Raw genomic sequence first — 17635 nt, 5'->3', positions numbered from 1 at the left:
TTGCTTCTGCGTCAGCACATCTGTGTGAACAGACTGGCCCCATCTGCCACTGCCATCCGCTAGGTAATGAGGGCGGCCCCAGCCGGGCAGATGGGCTCTGCACACCTGCGTCCTCCCTTCCTTCTCAGGGTCCCTGGGGAGAGGCTGAGTCGGGACACAAAGACCCCACCCTGGTGGCCTCCTCAAAGAGAATGCTCCAACACAAACCCACCAATGCGAATTTCTAAAGGATCTCTCTTTGCTTTGTTTTTGTTTTTGTTTTTGTTTTTGTTTTGAGATGGAGTCTCACTCTGTTGCCCAGGCTAGAGTCCCATGGCGTCAGCCTAGCTCACAGCAACCTCAATCTCCTGGGCTCAAATAATCCTGCTGCCTCAGCCTCCCAAGTAGCTGGGACTACAGGCATGCGCCACCATGCCCGGCTAATTTTTTGTATATATATTAGTTGGCCAATTAATTTGTTTCTATTTATAGTAGAGACGGGGTCTCGCTCTTGCTCAGGCTGGTTTCGAACTCCTGACCTTGAACAATCCACCTGCCTCAGCCTCCCAGAGTGCTAGGATTACAGGCGTGAGTCACCGCGCCCGGCCAACTAACCAACTTTTTATAGCACAGATGAAAATTTTTTAAAGGAAAAATGGATGCAAGTAACTTTTGAAATCCATATGAATGGGTCATTGAGTATCCCCTGAACCCCCCATGCCCCACTCCTGCTAAAAAGCAATGTACTGTGGGCAGGACTGTCTTGCTCCCAGCTGGAGTAGGCTCTGGGCTTGATTACTCCAAGCAGATGTTGTCTCATTTCCTTGGACATAGGAAAATTAGAGAAAGTCCACAACTTGTTTTGTGGTTGGAAAGGAAATTCTCTCTCTCGCAGCTGAACAAGGATGTGAACACCCAAAGCCATAAAGAACTACTGGTAGCTCATGTCGCTTCTACAACGAGCTGACACCATGAAAGCAAAGATCACATGGAAAGGTCTTTGGTGCCACCTTCAAGCCACCATATCAAGCCACTGACTCTGGACTTTTCAGTAATAAACCTGTACTTTCCTTGATGGTTTGAGTTGTGACATCTGCCACTAAGGTACAAATGCACCTTGCCAGGTACAACGTGTTTGCCAAATCTCTGCAACCATACAGATAACTTTATTTCTCTTACAACAATCCATTATACACTGAAAAATGACAAACCTCTTTCCTTTTAAAATTATTCAATCAAAGATGAAATACAGATCTGGGGAAAATGAAAAATGCTTCTTAACACCAAAGCTTGGGTTTGATTCCTAACTACAGATCTGAGGTCATCTCTGCTTTGAGTGCCAGGACATGAGTAGAGGAGCTATTTTGGTGGCAGTTTAATGTATCTAACAACATTTTCACTGCCAGGGGAAAGCATGTTTTAGAAGAATAGAAACTTGGAAACCAACTGTCTGAACAAAGTCAGCAAACATATAGGTTTCATGACTTGACACTTCTACAGAGTGTTTAACACCAACGAGGGTCAAAATTAAGCTTAAAATGTTAACCAAGGTCCTGGAGAAATTTATTTTGGGCATGAGCAAGTCACGCTAGGTAAGAGGCCAGGGTCGGGTCCAAGAGGGTAGAGCTACCAGCAAAAGAATCAAAAGTAACTCAGATCCCCCAAGCAAAGGCTCTGTAGTCACAAAGCTATGGTGTCATCCTCAAAAATCCTTTTGATCAATTCCCTTATAACTGCTCTCTCTAGAAATCTCACCATCAATTCCTTTTTCATCCATTCCTCCCCAGAGAACACCTTTTCACTACTGAAACTCTCTAGCACAAAATCCTTAACCACAGGATGTTCATATTTTTAAGATGAGGAAGACAAGCATTCAGGATACTGAATTATCTTGAAAGACTCAGAATTTTAGAGTCAAATGGGACATCACTACCTTAGAAATGTCTTATCCATATCCCATCCCCAAATGTCCAGAAGAGTAAAATTAGGCTCTAAAAGTTTAAAGAGAGGAGCTCAAGACCCACTTAATAAGTTGGTGAGAGAGTAGAGCTCAGGTCTTCTGACTCCAAAATCCAAAATATATTTGTTAATGTGACTCACTCTCCCACTAGACTATGAGGAATTTAAGGACAGGGGCTCTTTTTCTTTTATCTATTATGATTAGCACCTAGAACAATGCCTGGCACATAGAAGGCACTTAATAAATGTTTATTGAATAAATGAAAGGATGAATCAACAAAATCAAAATCAGGGGAGAGCTTTATGGTTTGGAGCATTTATACATTCATATCATTTAATCTTCATTTAGTATTGCGAATATTTTTGTGGTTCATTCATTATCCTAGAAATTTTTGGAAATAATTTAATTCCATCAAACTGTGATAAGTATTCTTCAGTGCAAACTTGGCTACGCCATAGTACCCAGATATTTAATCAAATGCTAATCTGGGTGTTGCTGAGAAAGTGTTTTGTAGAGGTGGTTCACATCCACAATGAGTTGACTTTAAATAAAGGAGATATAGGCCCAACAATCGCATGAGTCAATTCCTTAAAATCTCTCTCTCCCTCTTTCGACACACACACACTCTGTTGATGCTGTTTCTTGGGAGATCCTGGCTGGATAAACTATTCAATGAGCCACACAGAGCTGGTCCAAAATTTCCCTGATGAAAGCTGACAGATTGAAAGGGCAATCTCTGGGCTGCAAGAAACCACTGCCCGGTGACTTCTACAGGGAGGTGGTGAGGTGCAAATGAGACCTCAGAACTGCAATGTCATATAGTGAATCCCGAGAAGCAATATCCAGTAGCCAAAGGAAAAAAAAAAGTCACCTTTGAGGGTTTCTCAAAGTAAGCAGAGTCTTTTCCTGATAATGTCCAGTGTAAAGGAAAAACAAGGTCTCCAGCTGAAATCATTTGGTTGGAATCAACTCCAGGGAAAGACGGATAAAACCCTCCTACCCTTTTCTTCTTTATTATCTATACAAAACCATCTGAGTTTTACTTTCTTGGGGAAGCAAGCCATGGAGCCTGAAGGTGAGATTTGAGAGATTTCCACTGAGTCGCCAAGTATTAAACATAACTATGCTATCCAGACTAATATCTGAAGGGTGCCACTGATTCTATTTGCACAGTAGGAGGGAAAAAATAAATCTACCCACAGTGCTGACAGGTGGGGCCATTTTTGTTTTAAGTTTCAAAGGAGATTTGACAAGGCATGACTTACGGATTGCGAAAGAGTCATTCAAAAACCCTCAGTGCGTCATGGAAACTTCCTCTTCCCTTCTTAACTTTGTTCTGCCATTGACTGGACAGCACAATGGGCAGGCATCCTTCACACCTGGTGGTGGGAACTGTTTTCCTTAAGGATCTTAGAAAATGTTGGGGATAGAAGAACAATCAGGGAGCTGCCATGTAGAGTTGAGTGGGAGTTTTCACAGCACCACGTCAGCCAGTTCTCAGTTCCCGGGGTTCACAAATTCTCCTGTTCCCCGTGGGGCGGATTGGCGGTTCTCAATCTTGGTTGCACATTAGAAACTCTGGAGGGAGCTTTATAAAGATGCTGCCGCTACAGTCCCATCTCTGATCAATTCAATGCCGATTTCTGGGGTATTAGCAATATTGTTAGCAATTTTTTTAAAAGCTCCCCAAGTGATTATGGAGCACCCCCAAGAGCAGGGCAGGGGTTCAGCGGTCTGCAGGGGGTGGGAAGGGAGCGTGGCCCCGGCTGCCTTAGATGCCCAGAGGGCATCCCCGTGTGGAGCAGTGAGCCAGCCCCTAAGGAACCCAGGAGGAGGAAACTGTCACCTGACGTGGAAAGTCTCAGCCAGGCTGCTCACAGGCATTCTCAATTAGGTGAAAGGAAAACAGGACAAACAATGCCAGCAAATGGATTTTTAAAAAAAATTATTTGTTCTTTAAATGCTTTCATGTCAACACTCGCAGTCTTTGTTCCTACTCATATAGCTGCCGCCCTGTCCCCTGCGATGTCACCCTTTTCTGACACCATCCCCAGCACCCAATTCTGGTTTGGCGCCCTCTCCTGGACGCACCTGGAAATTGGGGCTCACCTCGGTTGAAGCACTCAATACACTGCACTACCATAGATCTGTTTCTGAGCCCGGCTCTTCCACTAGCTCCTTTTGTCTTTTTGTCTATTACGATTGGCTCCTAGAACAATGCCTGACACAGAGAAGGCACTTAATAAATGTGTACTGAATAAATGAAAGGATGTTCAAAATCAGGGGAGGAGTTTACGGCATGGAGCCTCCATGTATTCTTATCATTGAATCTTTGCTTAGTACCACCAATATCTTTGGGTTTCATGCATTATTCTAAAACTTGGTGGAGATAATTTAAGACCACACCAGGGGGTATAGTCCAAGATAATCTTTTTTCCTTAAAGAATGAACTGTGTATTACTCAGATTTGAGACAGAAGACCCAGGAAATTTTATTTTCAAGTGAACTTAGCCAGAGGAAGCAATTTCCTTTCACTTGTCCTCCTCACCCATTTTCAATTTTTTTTTTTTTTTTTTTTTTTGAGACAGAGTATCGCTCTGTTCCCCCAGCTAGAGGGCAGAGGCATCACCCTAGCTCACAGCAACCCCCAACTCCTGGGCTCAACCGATCCTCCTGCCTCAGCCTCCCACGTGGCTGGAACTACAGGTGCTCCCCACCACACCAGGCTAATTTTTCTGTTTTTAGTAGAGACAGGGTCTGGCTCTTGCTCAGGCTGGTCTTGAACTCCTGACCTCAAACGATCCTCCCGCCTTGGTCTCCCAGAGTGCTAGGATTATAGCTACTGCATCTGGTCTCTCACTGAAATGTCTTGCATGACAAATATCTAACCTCTTTATGCTTCAGTTTTTCTATTTGCAAAATCAGGATAATAGCTTTTATGATTCTAGTACTGTACTGGAAAGAATGATTTCTTATATAGAACTTTAAGCATTACAGGAGAAAATATAAAATATTAATAACACAAATAATGATACCATTAAAGTAGGAACAGAAGAAAACAAAGGGAAACATACACCTCATTATTCTCTGTGACTTTAATAGCATGTGGAGAAGCATATAAATGATGTTGTTCACATTAATGAGACACCTAGCTATATTAAGGACATTGCCAGGAATGGTTTTACATATTTTCACAATTCTGCCTTTGTAACACTTTTGATTTTTTTTTTTCTGATTTACAGAGAGCTCAATATCTCAAAAATGTTTTTAAGTGATCTGATTTAAGTATGAAGGATATGATTTTGCACTTAATGGGTTACTTTCTAAATCTGAGAGCAAAGCCAAAGACATATATTATAGTTAAGCTGGAGGGTGTTTAATGAGAAAAACACAATTTGATTTAATGAGGAATGCATAGCTTCAAATAAAATGTTTAGCAGGTTATTTCTTTTGTGCTTACTCAGTAATTAGTGTGAAGTCCAACTTTGAAGTTTTAGAGTGGGAATGCATGTCTTAAGTCACCAAACTTTGATGGGGGCCTAAAACGTGTTGTTTTAGGTGCTTGGGGTGCTACAATGATAAAAGCCCTGGTTTTGCCTTTGACTGGCTACAAGAGCCAGGCTCACAAGCAGCTGCAATATAAGGGAATAAATGCTAAGATGGCATTGTTATATTTATCTCATCTCTGTGGCTTATTGTTAAAAGCTTTTATAAAATTATACACAGTTATTTTTCCTACATCGGGGCTTATTTTTAAGCGAGATAATACACCTGCATATTGTTGTAATTTGAGTAAGATTTTCTGGGTTTTGCAGCTAAAAGCATCCTAAGTGATACTCAGACGGGTGCGGTGGCTCACGCCTGTAATCCTAGCACTCTGGGAGGCCGAGGCAGGTAGATCGCTCAAGATCAGGAGTTCGAAAGCAGCCTGAGCAAGAGCAAGACCCTGCCTCTACTAAAAAATAGAAAGAAATTAATTGGCCAACTAAAAATATATAGTAAAAATTAACCAGGTATGGTGGCACATGCCTGTAGTCCCAGCTACTCAGGAGGCTGAGGCAGGAGGATTGCTTGAGCCCAGGAGTTTGAGGTTCCTGTGAGCTAGGCAGATGCCACGGCACTCTAGCCTGGGCAACAGAGTGAGATTGTCTCAAAAAAAAAAAAAAAAAAAAAAAAGCATCCTAAGTGATACAAAGAGGAGGTTTGGGAGGAAAGATAATTCATTTTTGAATACATTGAATTTGTGATGGGCAAGAAATCACCTAGAGATTTCCCAGGGATAGCTGGGTCTATCCTTGGAAAACATAAACTTGTTCTGATAGTTTTGAGCTAATTAAAACACTTAAGTGTAAGCACAATGAGCATCTATCCACAAAGGATAGTTAGTTGTACTTGAAGTGGTTCCATGCCATCATCCAAGACCCAGGCTCTTTTTTGCCTTCTCCTGTCACCTCTAGATTGTTTTTATTTGCAGGCTTGTGTTCTCATGCTCATGGGATGGTGACTGTAGCATCCAGTATCTCATCCTCACTCAACAAATTGCAAGGGCCAAATTCGAGCACATTCTGCCTTGTGTTCCTTCTTGAGAGCAAAGAAAATTTTGGAGTCTACACTCGTCGGTGGTTAGTGTTTGAACGCCCCTAATCAGTAGTCTGTAGGCGGAGGCGGCTACAGCAAGTACTTCCAACGAGCCTAGCCAAGTCTGACCAGGAGGGCTTGTGTGAGTTAGCATGAGAGATGTGGGACATAATTTTTGCATTTGTGCAATGAATGGTATTCAAAGGACAGGACAGACTGGCGTCTTTGCCATTGCAAAATGAAGGATAAGAATGTGGCCAGCGCAGAAGTCCAACTCCTTTACACAAACACTCTGGATCTTGAATTGCATTTGGTCCTGAAGCCACATTTAAGAGAGGGATCCTTTACCCATTTGACTGGATGGCTTGCTGGTTTCACCATTAGAATATTGTTGTGTTCCTGTCTATTATTCAGGCAACGGGCTGCTATTTAAAAGGACAGGATCTCGTGACTTCTTCCACTACTCGGGACCAGCGAATATGACTCTTTCTGATCTGGCTTGCCACCAGATGTTTGTGCTTGTGGCAGAATTCACATGAGACATTTTTTATTGTAATGTATCACCAGGGAGCAAGCTACGGGTGGGCAGACATGCAGCACTCATGAGCCTCTAATTCCTGGAGACCACCAATGTTTCCTGGACAGTCTGAAATGGTCAGAATAACTCAGGTTAATATGCCACTACACCAACTTACTTCTCCCTACAGACACTCAAGTCCTATGCATCCTAGTTACATGGGTTCTGGCAGACGCTGTGTCAAAAGGACTGTCCTTCCTACAGACAGGACTTCTGGAATCCTCGGGAAAGGCCCAGGAGTGAGAGGCATCTGGGCAACCCATCACCTCACTATGTGCAAGGGACTCTTCGACTGGTCTTCTTGTTCCATCATGGGTGAACCCTTTGAGGAGTCCAGCTTGGTCAAAAAGGAAAACAATTTCCAGATAAGAGAAGAATTATTACTGGTTAGGGGTATACATGTAGCTGCTCCTATTTAAGAGCATCTTTAGACAGGATTCCCCTTTATTCCACCTCTGTATACGTGATTTTTCTCACGCCACAATTCATGAGCAGAAACATGGCGCGCAGTTCCTGGTGGCCAGCACCTCCCCATCTCTACTGCCTCCTGTCTTCCCGCCTTGAGTTAGGACACCAGAAAGCGGATCAATCGATAAGAGTGATTTTACAAAAGAGATAATGTTAAATCAACTCTAAGTATCCATCTAAAACGTCTGAACTTGTACAAGACCATGCATTGTTTTATATCACAAAGAAAACTTTTACGTTTTTTAAGCTAGGTCATCATTTGCAAATTGCATCACATTCATTACAATGAATAATACATTACATAAGACACGCCTTGCTATCCCTTTTTTGTTGAGATATGATGTTTTAAGTTGCAGGACCTGACTCTCCCCCTGCAGGTAGCTCATTTGAGGGGAAATTTCCCCATTACAATGGATAATCAAGTCATGCCTACCGGCTCAGGCTCTAACAATTACCTGACTTGTCATTTTTTTCATTTAACTGAATGGAAAAATGGATACATGCAAACCAAATTTCCACAATAAGATCATAAACACCTCCCATGGCAGGTTCAATGCTGTTTGTGGAGGATCCTCCTTCCTCTAATTGCCTAAAAATTTCCGGCCTCTCACCTCCCCTGGTGCGGAATTACAAAACCAAGTGTGTCAACCTCATATTGGAAAAAGTGTTAACTTGCTGAGCCATATTTTCTTTGGACAGGAGGAACTATGAGTGGAAAACTCAAGGCAGTTCAGATCAGGTTAACTATGTCCTTGGCTGGGAAAAAAAAATCTAATTTCCCATGATCGATATAGCACATCTATTCATCCAGCCCCTGTAGTTCCTGGAACATAAGAAATTTTAAAGTTTCCAGCATACCCAGCAAGTAGAATAGTGAAATTATCTTTTTAAACTGAAACACAACTCTACAGGCTATTTCATCAAGAGAACAGAAATTCCAACTATACAAACGCAGGTATTTTGGGGAAGTGGGTCTTTGCCAATGAATTGGATGGAATGCCTTGGGTGGCTCTTTGGTTAGACACTCTAGGCCATTGCCTATGAACAAAGTAAACCCTGCTCTTTTATTCACTATCTGTGAAAATTGAGGGCAAAGGAACAACTAGGTCACAGGCAGATTGCTTGATTCTCTATGATGAGCTGGGAGTAGGTACTGCTCAAATATATGGGCCAATATCTTCTCTTTGTACCTTTCTCCCTGCAACGTATTAATACCTACTTAGAGAATATTTATCATTTCTAACTGAACGATAAATGCAGTGGTAACCTCACTTGAAAAATGGTGCTTTAAAATTTGATTAAATTACACACCCACCTTTTATTTCTTAGTTTGGAATATGGTATACGTGCCTGAATGCTGATTTATCTGAAAATGCTGCATTTTTGTGCCATCCTGTCTGCAGTCTTTCATGGATGGTTTCCAATAGCCAAAGCTGTACGATGTAAATTTTCATGGTTTTATGAGGTCTGTTCATTTTATTTCATTCTAAGAGAAGCCAAGAAGCTGCCTCTCTCCTTTCTGGTTGGGATGCAACTGAATATCCAGCTTGGAAAATTCCCGACTGAGGATACAGGGTATATCATGCACGATCATGTCGCTATGCTTAACGTCTTTTGGAAATAGAAACCTGGAATAAAAAATGATCAGGGCTTACAGAGAATGAGACCGGATTCTCACTAGCTCATTCAGATATCCTCCTTGCTTGAGGAGGGAGGGATGTATAATGATTTTGTTCGGGAGCATAACAAGGAACTAGAAAACTAACATTTGACTGCATGGATTTATAAGTTGCTTTCTATTAAAAAATATTTATGTCAAATCATCTGGTCAGCAGAGAGCTTTGCCAATAGGGTAATTGTTTTTATAGGTAGGCTAGAATTCTGTTGTTTTCCATTTGGGCCCATGGAAAATAAGAGGAAGATTTCATGCTAAAGAAATGCAGGAAAAATTAGTTTGCATTAGAAAATGGAAATGTGGCTCAGCAGAGCTGCCCCCAGGGATGCCATTAAATTAGGGGGATGTAGGATGCAGGTAGGATAAGGGAGAATGATGATAATACATGAGTTTCTAAGCAGCACTGCCACCTACAGATGGTACCCCCAAGTCTTGGCTGCAAGATAACTTCAAGACGTTGAAAATAAAAATCAATATGTTGAATGAGATCAGTTGCCTACAGAGATGAACACCTCCAAGAGCTCTTCTGCTAATAAGTATCCTGGGAGTCTCTCCAACACCAAGTTCCAATGAATATGGCCTTGCTAGAGCTCTTTAGGACAGCAGGGCTGGAATCGGGTTTGGACCAAGGAAGCTGAAACTCAGTTTATTGAATGATTCCCCAAGTGTTGACAAAGATTGTGCCAAGAAAAGAGGAAGGACAGGCATGGAGCCTAGACAAGGACAGCAAATAAGAGCCTATTTAGCTATTTGAAGCATGAGTTCTGCACTGCCTGTGGAACTCATTCTCTGACCAGCTGATCTGGCTTCCCAGGCTGCTGGGAGGGTTATCCTTAGAGTGGTAATGGATCAAATGCTTAACCCCACTGAGCCCTAGCTTCCCCGTCATTCAGAACAGCAGCAGGTGAGTACAGGGAAGCAATGGGAGATACTTAGCATAGGATATGTGGACTTGACTTATTTTTTTATTTTAGCGTATTATGGGGGTACAAGTGTTAAGGTTACTTATATTGCCCATGCCCCCCTCCCCCTCGAGTAAGAGCTTCAAGCATGTCCATCCCCCAAACGTTGCACATCTTACTCGTTGTGGTTGTATACACACCCATCCCCTCCTCCCCCCTCCCACCCTCCTGACACCCCATAAATATTACTCCTATATGTCCACTTAGGTGTTGACTTGACTTTTATTCCAAGGGAAATGGGAGCCATGGGAGTGTTTTGAGCAGAGGAGTGGTTGAGATTATTAGGAAGCAACATTGTAAGAGGATTAGAAAAATCCAATGACCTAACCCGTGTAAAGCACTTAACACCATGCCTTGTCTATGAATAGTGCTCCATGAGTGGCAGTTATGATTGTAATTACCATAGCTCAGTGATGCTATCAAAGTAGCCCCTCTTTACCAAGACTGAATCAGGAAGATATTGAAAATCTGAATAGATCCATAACTAGGAAGGGGATTAGATCTATAGTTTTTAATAAGCACTGTCCAAAAAAGAACAAAAGCGTTGGACTACATGGCTTCACTGGTGAATTCTATCAAATGTGTAAAGAAGAATTAACACCAATCCTTCTCAAACTCTTTCTAAAGAATTGAAGAGGTGAGAACACTTCCTAATTCACTCTACGAGGCCAGTATTACCCTGATACCAAAGTCCGATGAAGACACTATAAGAAAACTATAGACCAATATCCCTAAAACATATTAATGCAAAAATCCTCAACAAAATACTAACAAACAGAATTCCACAGCATATTAAAAAGATCAAACCGGTCGGGCGCAGTGGCTCACACCTGTAATCCTAGCACTCTGGGAGGCCAAGGTGGGCGGATCACTCAAGGTCAGGAGTTTGAAACCAGCCTGCGCAAGAGTGAGACCCCCATCTCTACTATAAAGAGAAAGAAATCAATTGGCCAACTAATATATACAGAAAAAATTAGCCAAGGATGGTGGCACATGCCTGTAGTCCCAGCCACTCAGGAGGCTAAGGCAGGAGGATTGACTGAGCCCAGGAGTTTGAGGTTGCTGTGAGCTAGGCTGATGCCACGGCACTCACTCTAGCTTGGGTAACAAAGCGAGACTCTGTCTCAAAAATAAAATAAAATAAATTAAATTAAAAAAAATAAAAAGATCAAACCATGACCAAGTGGAATTTCTTTCTGGAATGTAATGATGGTTCAACATAGAAAAATCAATCAATGTAACATACTGCATCAACAGAATGAAGGAAAGAAAATACAGATGATCATGTCAATTGATGCAGAAAAAAACCCTTAACAAAATTCAACACTTTTACATAATAAAAAATATGGATAGGAATAAAAGGAAACTACATCAACAGAATAAAGATCATATTTTTAAAAACTCACAGCTAGGGCCGGGTGCCGTGGCTCACGCCTGTAATCCTAGCACTCTGGGAGGCCAAGGTGGGCAGATTGCTCAAGGTCAGGAGTTCAAAACCAGCCTGAGCAAGAGCGAGACCCCGTCTCTACTAAAAATAGAAAGAAATTAATTGGCTAACTAAAAAATATATAGAAAAATTAGCCGTGCATGGTGGCTCATGCCTGTAGTCCCTGCTACTTGGGAGAGTGAGGCAGAAGGATCGCTTCTTGAGCCCAGGAGTTTGAGGTTGCTGTGAGCTAGGCTGATGCCACGGCACTCCAGCCTGGGCAACAGAGTGAGACTCATCTCAAAAATAAATAAATAAATAAAAATTTTAAAAGCCCACAGCTAGTATCATATTCAATGATGAACAACTGAAAGCTTTTACTCTAAGATCCAGAACACGATAAGGATGCTCACTCTTGCCACTTCTATTCAACAAAGGATTGGGAGTTCTGGCCACAGCAATTAGGCAGGAAAAAGAAATAAAGGGCATCCAAATTGGAAACGAAGAAGTAAAATTATCTCTGCTTGTTCATGACATGACCTTACATGTATACAATCCTAAAGATTACACATACACCAAAAAAAAAAAGGTTAAAACAAAGAAATGAATTCAGCAAAATGGTAGAATACAAAACCCCTGCATAAAAATCAGCTACATTTCTATACACTAACAATTAACAATCTGAAAGGAAATTATTATTAATAAAACAATTCCATTTACAATAGCATCAAAAGAATAAAATATTTATGAATAAGTTTAACCTAGGAGGCAAAAGAAGTATACATTGTAAACTAAAAAACATTACTGAAAGAAATTAACACGCAAATAATGGAAAGACATATGTTCATAGATTAGAAGACTTAATATTGTTAAATGTCAATACTACCTAAAGCCATATATATATTCAATGAAACCCTTATCAAAATTCTAATGCTTTTTTTTCAGAAATAGAACAATGCATCCTAAAATTCATATAGAGTGCCAAGAAACCCCAAATAATCAAAACAATCTTGCAAGAAAAGAACAAAGTTAAAGGTCTCACATTTCCAGATTTCAAAACAGACCACAAAGCAACAGTAATCAAAACAGTGTGGTACTGGCACAAAGGCAGACAGACTATAGACCACAGGGACAGAATAGAGAACCCAGAAATGAACCAGTGCATACATGGTCAAATGATTTTCAACAAGTGTGCCAAGACCAATCAATAGGGAAAAGGATGTTTTCAAGAAATGATGTTAGGAAAATTGGATATCTACATACAAACGAATGCAGTTGGACACTTACTTTGTGCCGTATACAAAAATTAACTCAAAATATGTCAAAGACCAACTTGTGATTTTCTAATGGGGAGAATACATGGCTCAGTCAGTTGGTTCTCTGAGCTTCCCACTACACAGTCATTCTGAGTTACACGTCAGGCTCTTGTAAGTTTGGGTGTCAAGAGACTATCTCTCGCAGAAAGATGACTGTCATACTGTGTTTCTGGACAGTAATGCTAAGGCCTAGGCCCTAGAAAGCAGTGACCAGCTGAGCCTGTGCATCTTCACCAAGGCCACTGTTGGGGTGGCAGGGATGGCTTGATTACCACGTCCCTGCCTAATTGCAAAACCAGTCCATTGCAAAAAGCAATGCAGTTGTCAACTCCAAGATGGGCCCCGTTCCCCTTCATTTTTGTACAATTGCCTTTTTGTTACAATACCCAGGAATGATTTCCCAAACCACAATTCCTCTCCCCTTCTGCATCTAGCTGGCTACTCTCAGTTGGAGTAAGAACTAGATGAAAACTTACAACTGCTGTAGGAAGACTTTCTCAAACTACCAGTGTGTGAACTGTATCTTTCTCACACTGCTACATCATTGAGAGAGAGAGAAAGGAGAAAACAGAACCACTCAACTAAGAAGGGTGCAGTGCTGGGCTGGATATGTAATTATAATAGAATAAGGTCAAAACCCTTTCTCCGTATATTTCAGCCTCCTCTGTCTTCCCAAGGCTGAGCAGGCAGCCTCCTGTGTTCATATGACATCCATTGCTAACCCATAAGCCTTCTCAAACTGCATTGATATTGCCAATTTACCCAATTGTGTCTTGCGCTAGAATGTAAAGAACCTCAATTATCCAGTGTTTTCCCCGGGCCAGTGCTGTCCTCACCAAGTAAAAGCACAGTATTATTGTTAAAAAAATAAACTAAAATAAAATAAACAGCAATACTATTGTATTTCATTGACTCTACAATTCCACCAATTATAAGACGCTTCCATTGCACGATTGCTAAGTAGGAAAAAAAAGTATAAACGGTACTAGCAATGATAAAACACATGCCCATTTTAGGGTTGTTATCACCTTGAATTCAGGCCTCAAGCAGGGAAGAAATGACCACAAAAATATGAAAGACTAATTGGTATCACTTTTTAAGTACAGACAAGTGCACCTGTATTTCTACAAAACAAAAATATTTCATTTTTACTTAGTTCACTCGGCTTCATTACCTGGAACTTTCCCTCTCCCACCAGCTGTTATTTCACATTTAAATGAGCTGTGGTCTTTTCTGAATACCAGGTAACTAAAATTTGTCCCTACTTCTTAACTATCATTATGTTCTGAGGCTGAACTTAAAAAAAAAAAAAAAAAAAAAAAGATATTATGTGTGGGCTCTACCAAGGCAGCTTAAATGATGAAAATCAGTACATCCGAAAGGGAAATATTTTTGCCACCAGGTAAGATTGTAATAAAAGCATGTCATCCATCATCTGCTAAGGGACACTGCAGAATTACTTGGAAATGCAAAATCTAGGCTGTCCTCTGGCACTTTAGATCACAAGATCTCAAAGCCACTCCCATGCTGTTATCAACAAAGCTTTGCCCTTAGTAGGATGCAAAATGGAAAGTACCCCTGTCTGTGTTGTTCTACACTACCATGCTATGGTAGGAAAAGGTTAAGCGAATGAATAAATACCAAAGGATAATTATATACATATATACACTTACATATAAATAGATACACACAAATATATATGGAATTTAAGTTTGATTGCATATCAAGCGAGATCACGTAGGAATATTTGACTGTAAATGCTCAAACACTACACAATTAATTATTAGTAGAAGCACATTATAATTCAGAGGCTGGACTTTGGAATCAAACAGAACTGGTCTGCCAATCCTGTCTCTGCCACACCCTGTCTTTGTGGCCTTGGGCAAGTGTCTTACCCTCTCTAAGTGTCAATGTCCCCTTCTGTAAAGTGGCATCATAAGACTATGCCCCTCACTGTCACCAGGATTTGATGACATATGCCATGGAAAGCACTTAGAAGAATGGCTAGGGACCCCTGCTGTTTCTGTCTGGATTGTTCCAATGGCTTCTCCATTCCAGCCTTCCTGACTCTAATCCATCCTACGCTCTAGCCCACCGGGGCTTGGCTCCTGCCAAGTGAACAGTGACCACGGACGTTGCCCCTGTATGTGTCACTGGTTCTATTTGAATACATGTCCTTCCTTGCCTTGAGCCCTGAGTCACCTACGCCTCTAAAACAGAAAGATAACATCAAGTCAACCCTTCGTCCTTGCTGCTCTCCTCAGTAATATGAGGTTGGTCTTGGGTTGCTGGAATGTCTACCCAACAGAAAGTCTTCCGGCTCATTAAAATGCTATATCATTACTGGTTCCTTGAATATCCAACAAATGTAAACTTGGCCATGAATTCTAATCAGCTAACTACAGTACTACTAAAAAGATCTTAATGTGGATATAGTTGTGTACACTGAAAATCAAACAGCTAATGTTTTGGGTTTTGTTGGTTGGTTTGGGGCTTTGATTTGGTGGTGCAAAAAAAAATTAGTTATTGCTCTAACAGAGGACGTGGTGAAAACCTCTGCCTAATTTTAGAAAGATACAGATAACAGAGCTGAGTTTCAATCATTTAATATCAACCTGCAGAGTATCAAAAGAAACTATCTTTTAAGTTATGTTTTAACCCTATCCTTACTGTTTGGCAGTTTTCATTGCTAATGAGGCCTCTTAGATTCAAGTCAGCAAGTCAGACCCAAAAATGATTTGTTAAACGAGATGAGAAAAAACTATTTTTAAAAAATCAGAATATCTTAGTAAGTGATTCCCCCAAAATCTCTCAGCTTTTTAAGTCTGGTCCTAAGCTACTTGGCCAGGCTAACAAAAAACAAAAACAAAAACCAAAAAACGGCTAAAGGGATATCTTCTATCTTCAGAGTACAATGTCTCTCTAAGTTGGGATTACAAGGAACTTTGAAATAACTGTGTGTCTCAAGCCAATAGAAATATTCAATAATTATAAATCAGTAATGCCAAAAAAGAGAGAAAAGAAATAGATAAATAAATAATCCAAGATGCTACCTTTTAAAGCAGGGGCATCATTTTTTCAAATAACTTCCTCCTCTTGCCTTCAATTCTCAGAAAATTATCACAAAAACACATATTATAAATAGTTTTATAGGTCAGTTCCTTTCTGTACCACCGTGCATACACTGATCAGCATTTCCAAATTTTTCCATGTGATTCATTTTAAGTAGAGGCAATTTCTTAAATTCTATAATCCAATTTTTCCTATTGTGGATTTTCATATATATAAATTTACAGATCAGTCAAAAAAAAAAAAGAAGAAGAAGAAGAAGAAAAAAGAAAAGAAAAAAATGCTTTCCCAGACTATATTACTCCTAATCTTTTACTGAACCATTGTTGGCTCTGAGGCACCACGTCCAGTTAATTCAAGGTCAATTTTGACCATTGCTCTGTCTCCAGTGCTAATTGTGGTTGTCTCCCTCCACATCTTTCTAGAACATTCCAAGAATGAGAAAGGCTTTCTACACTTCCTCTCACTAGTGAGAATTCCTCACAATGTCTTGTTCAACAATAAGGTTAACCGAGTCTGTTTGTTGAAGCATCTTCCCAGGGGCCAGACCTCTCCTCCACCTCCACCCCGTCTATGACAGCATGGGGAAGACTCACTCACCTTTGGGATGTCAATAATGGACGGTCTGGGGATGGAAGTCTGAAAAGTAACTGCTTCACGGTCCCCTTCATCATCCAGGGACCCGGGCAGGTCCTCAGGCGTCTCAGCAGGCTGGTCGGCAGCGTGGTCACTTGCATTCCGATTCGCCCGGCCATTTCTCTCTGCAGGGGCGCTGGAATCTCGCCTTTTCTCTGGAGCTCCTTCTGCTCTCGGGCGACTCGGGTGTCTGCCCGCTTTGGCCACGGGCTGCACATAGACGGTGGAATGCGTGTCAGCCGTGCTGGGCTGATCGAAGGGCGCATTCTCCCTTGTGTTCCCAAAGCAGGCGAGCAGAGCTGAGCAGGGAAACGGATGCATCCTTCTAGACGGCGGTGCCTTCAGGGTCTTGGCGAGCCTGGCTTTCCACGTGGACATGGCCTGCAGCGGAGCATTGCAAAGCGCAAGGGGGAAAAGGAAATTTTTCCAAGATTCCAATTGGATTCCAATCCGATTCCAATCCAATCCAGTCTTGGATTCCAAGATTCCAATTTTTCCCGATCACCTCCAGTTCCCTTAGAGAAACAACTTGCTTGCCTCAAGAGAAGGAACCCCAAAATAGAAGTCGAGGAGTTGCAAGACCACCCACCCAAGAATCACTCAGCAGCATGGTCTCCTTTCCAAGCACCCATCCCGGGCAATTTCGCGCTCTTCCTTTCTCAATGCTGTCAGTGGCTGCAGAAAGCTGTCTGGGAGGGACAGTGGCTGGCTCGGGTTACGGTCCCCAGGCAGGGCAGACGCTTCTGTGTAAGGTAGTGCCAAGTCAATAGACGGTTGCTTCAGGTTACCTTGGAGGCATAAAGATAATGTAGCATGATAGCATCCGCCATAATAGCGCCGGCCTGTGTATCAATAACATCATAACGGCTGCAAAACCTTCTTTGGTTACCCCATTCAAATATTTATTCCCCCACACAAAACAAAATCCACCCAGTTCCCCATCACAAATGAAGACCCCTAGAGAGGGGGCCACGACCCTAGCAGTTGTT

General features: G+C 41.5%; 1 protein-coding gene across 1 annotated transcript in view; it reads right to left on the bottom strand.

Annotated features, from left to right (window-relative positions):
* Positions 1-17024, bottom strand: part of FAM107B (family with sequence similarity 107 member B) — a 187525-nt gene extending 170501 nt beyond the window's left edge. Inside the window, exon 1 of the mRNA XM_012738003.3 lies at positions 16611-17024. Within this exon, the coding sequence (XP_012593457.2) occupies positions 16611-17024 (414 nt within the window). The remainder of the gene's footprint in view (positions 1-16610) is intronic.
* Positions 17025-17635: the final 611 nt, after the last annotated feature.

The sequence above is a fragment of the Microcebus murinus genome, chromosome 25, assembly GCF_040939455.1.
Source record: "Microcebus murinus isolate Inina chromosome 25, M.murinus_Inina_mat1.0, whole genome shotgun sequence".
Lineage (NCBI taxonomy): Eukaryota > Metazoa > Chordata > Mammalia > Primates > Cheirogaleidae > Microcebus > Microcebus murinus.
The sequence above is the reverse complement of the archived record's forward strand: the minus strand, read 5'-3'. Positions and strand labels throughout refer to the sequence as shown.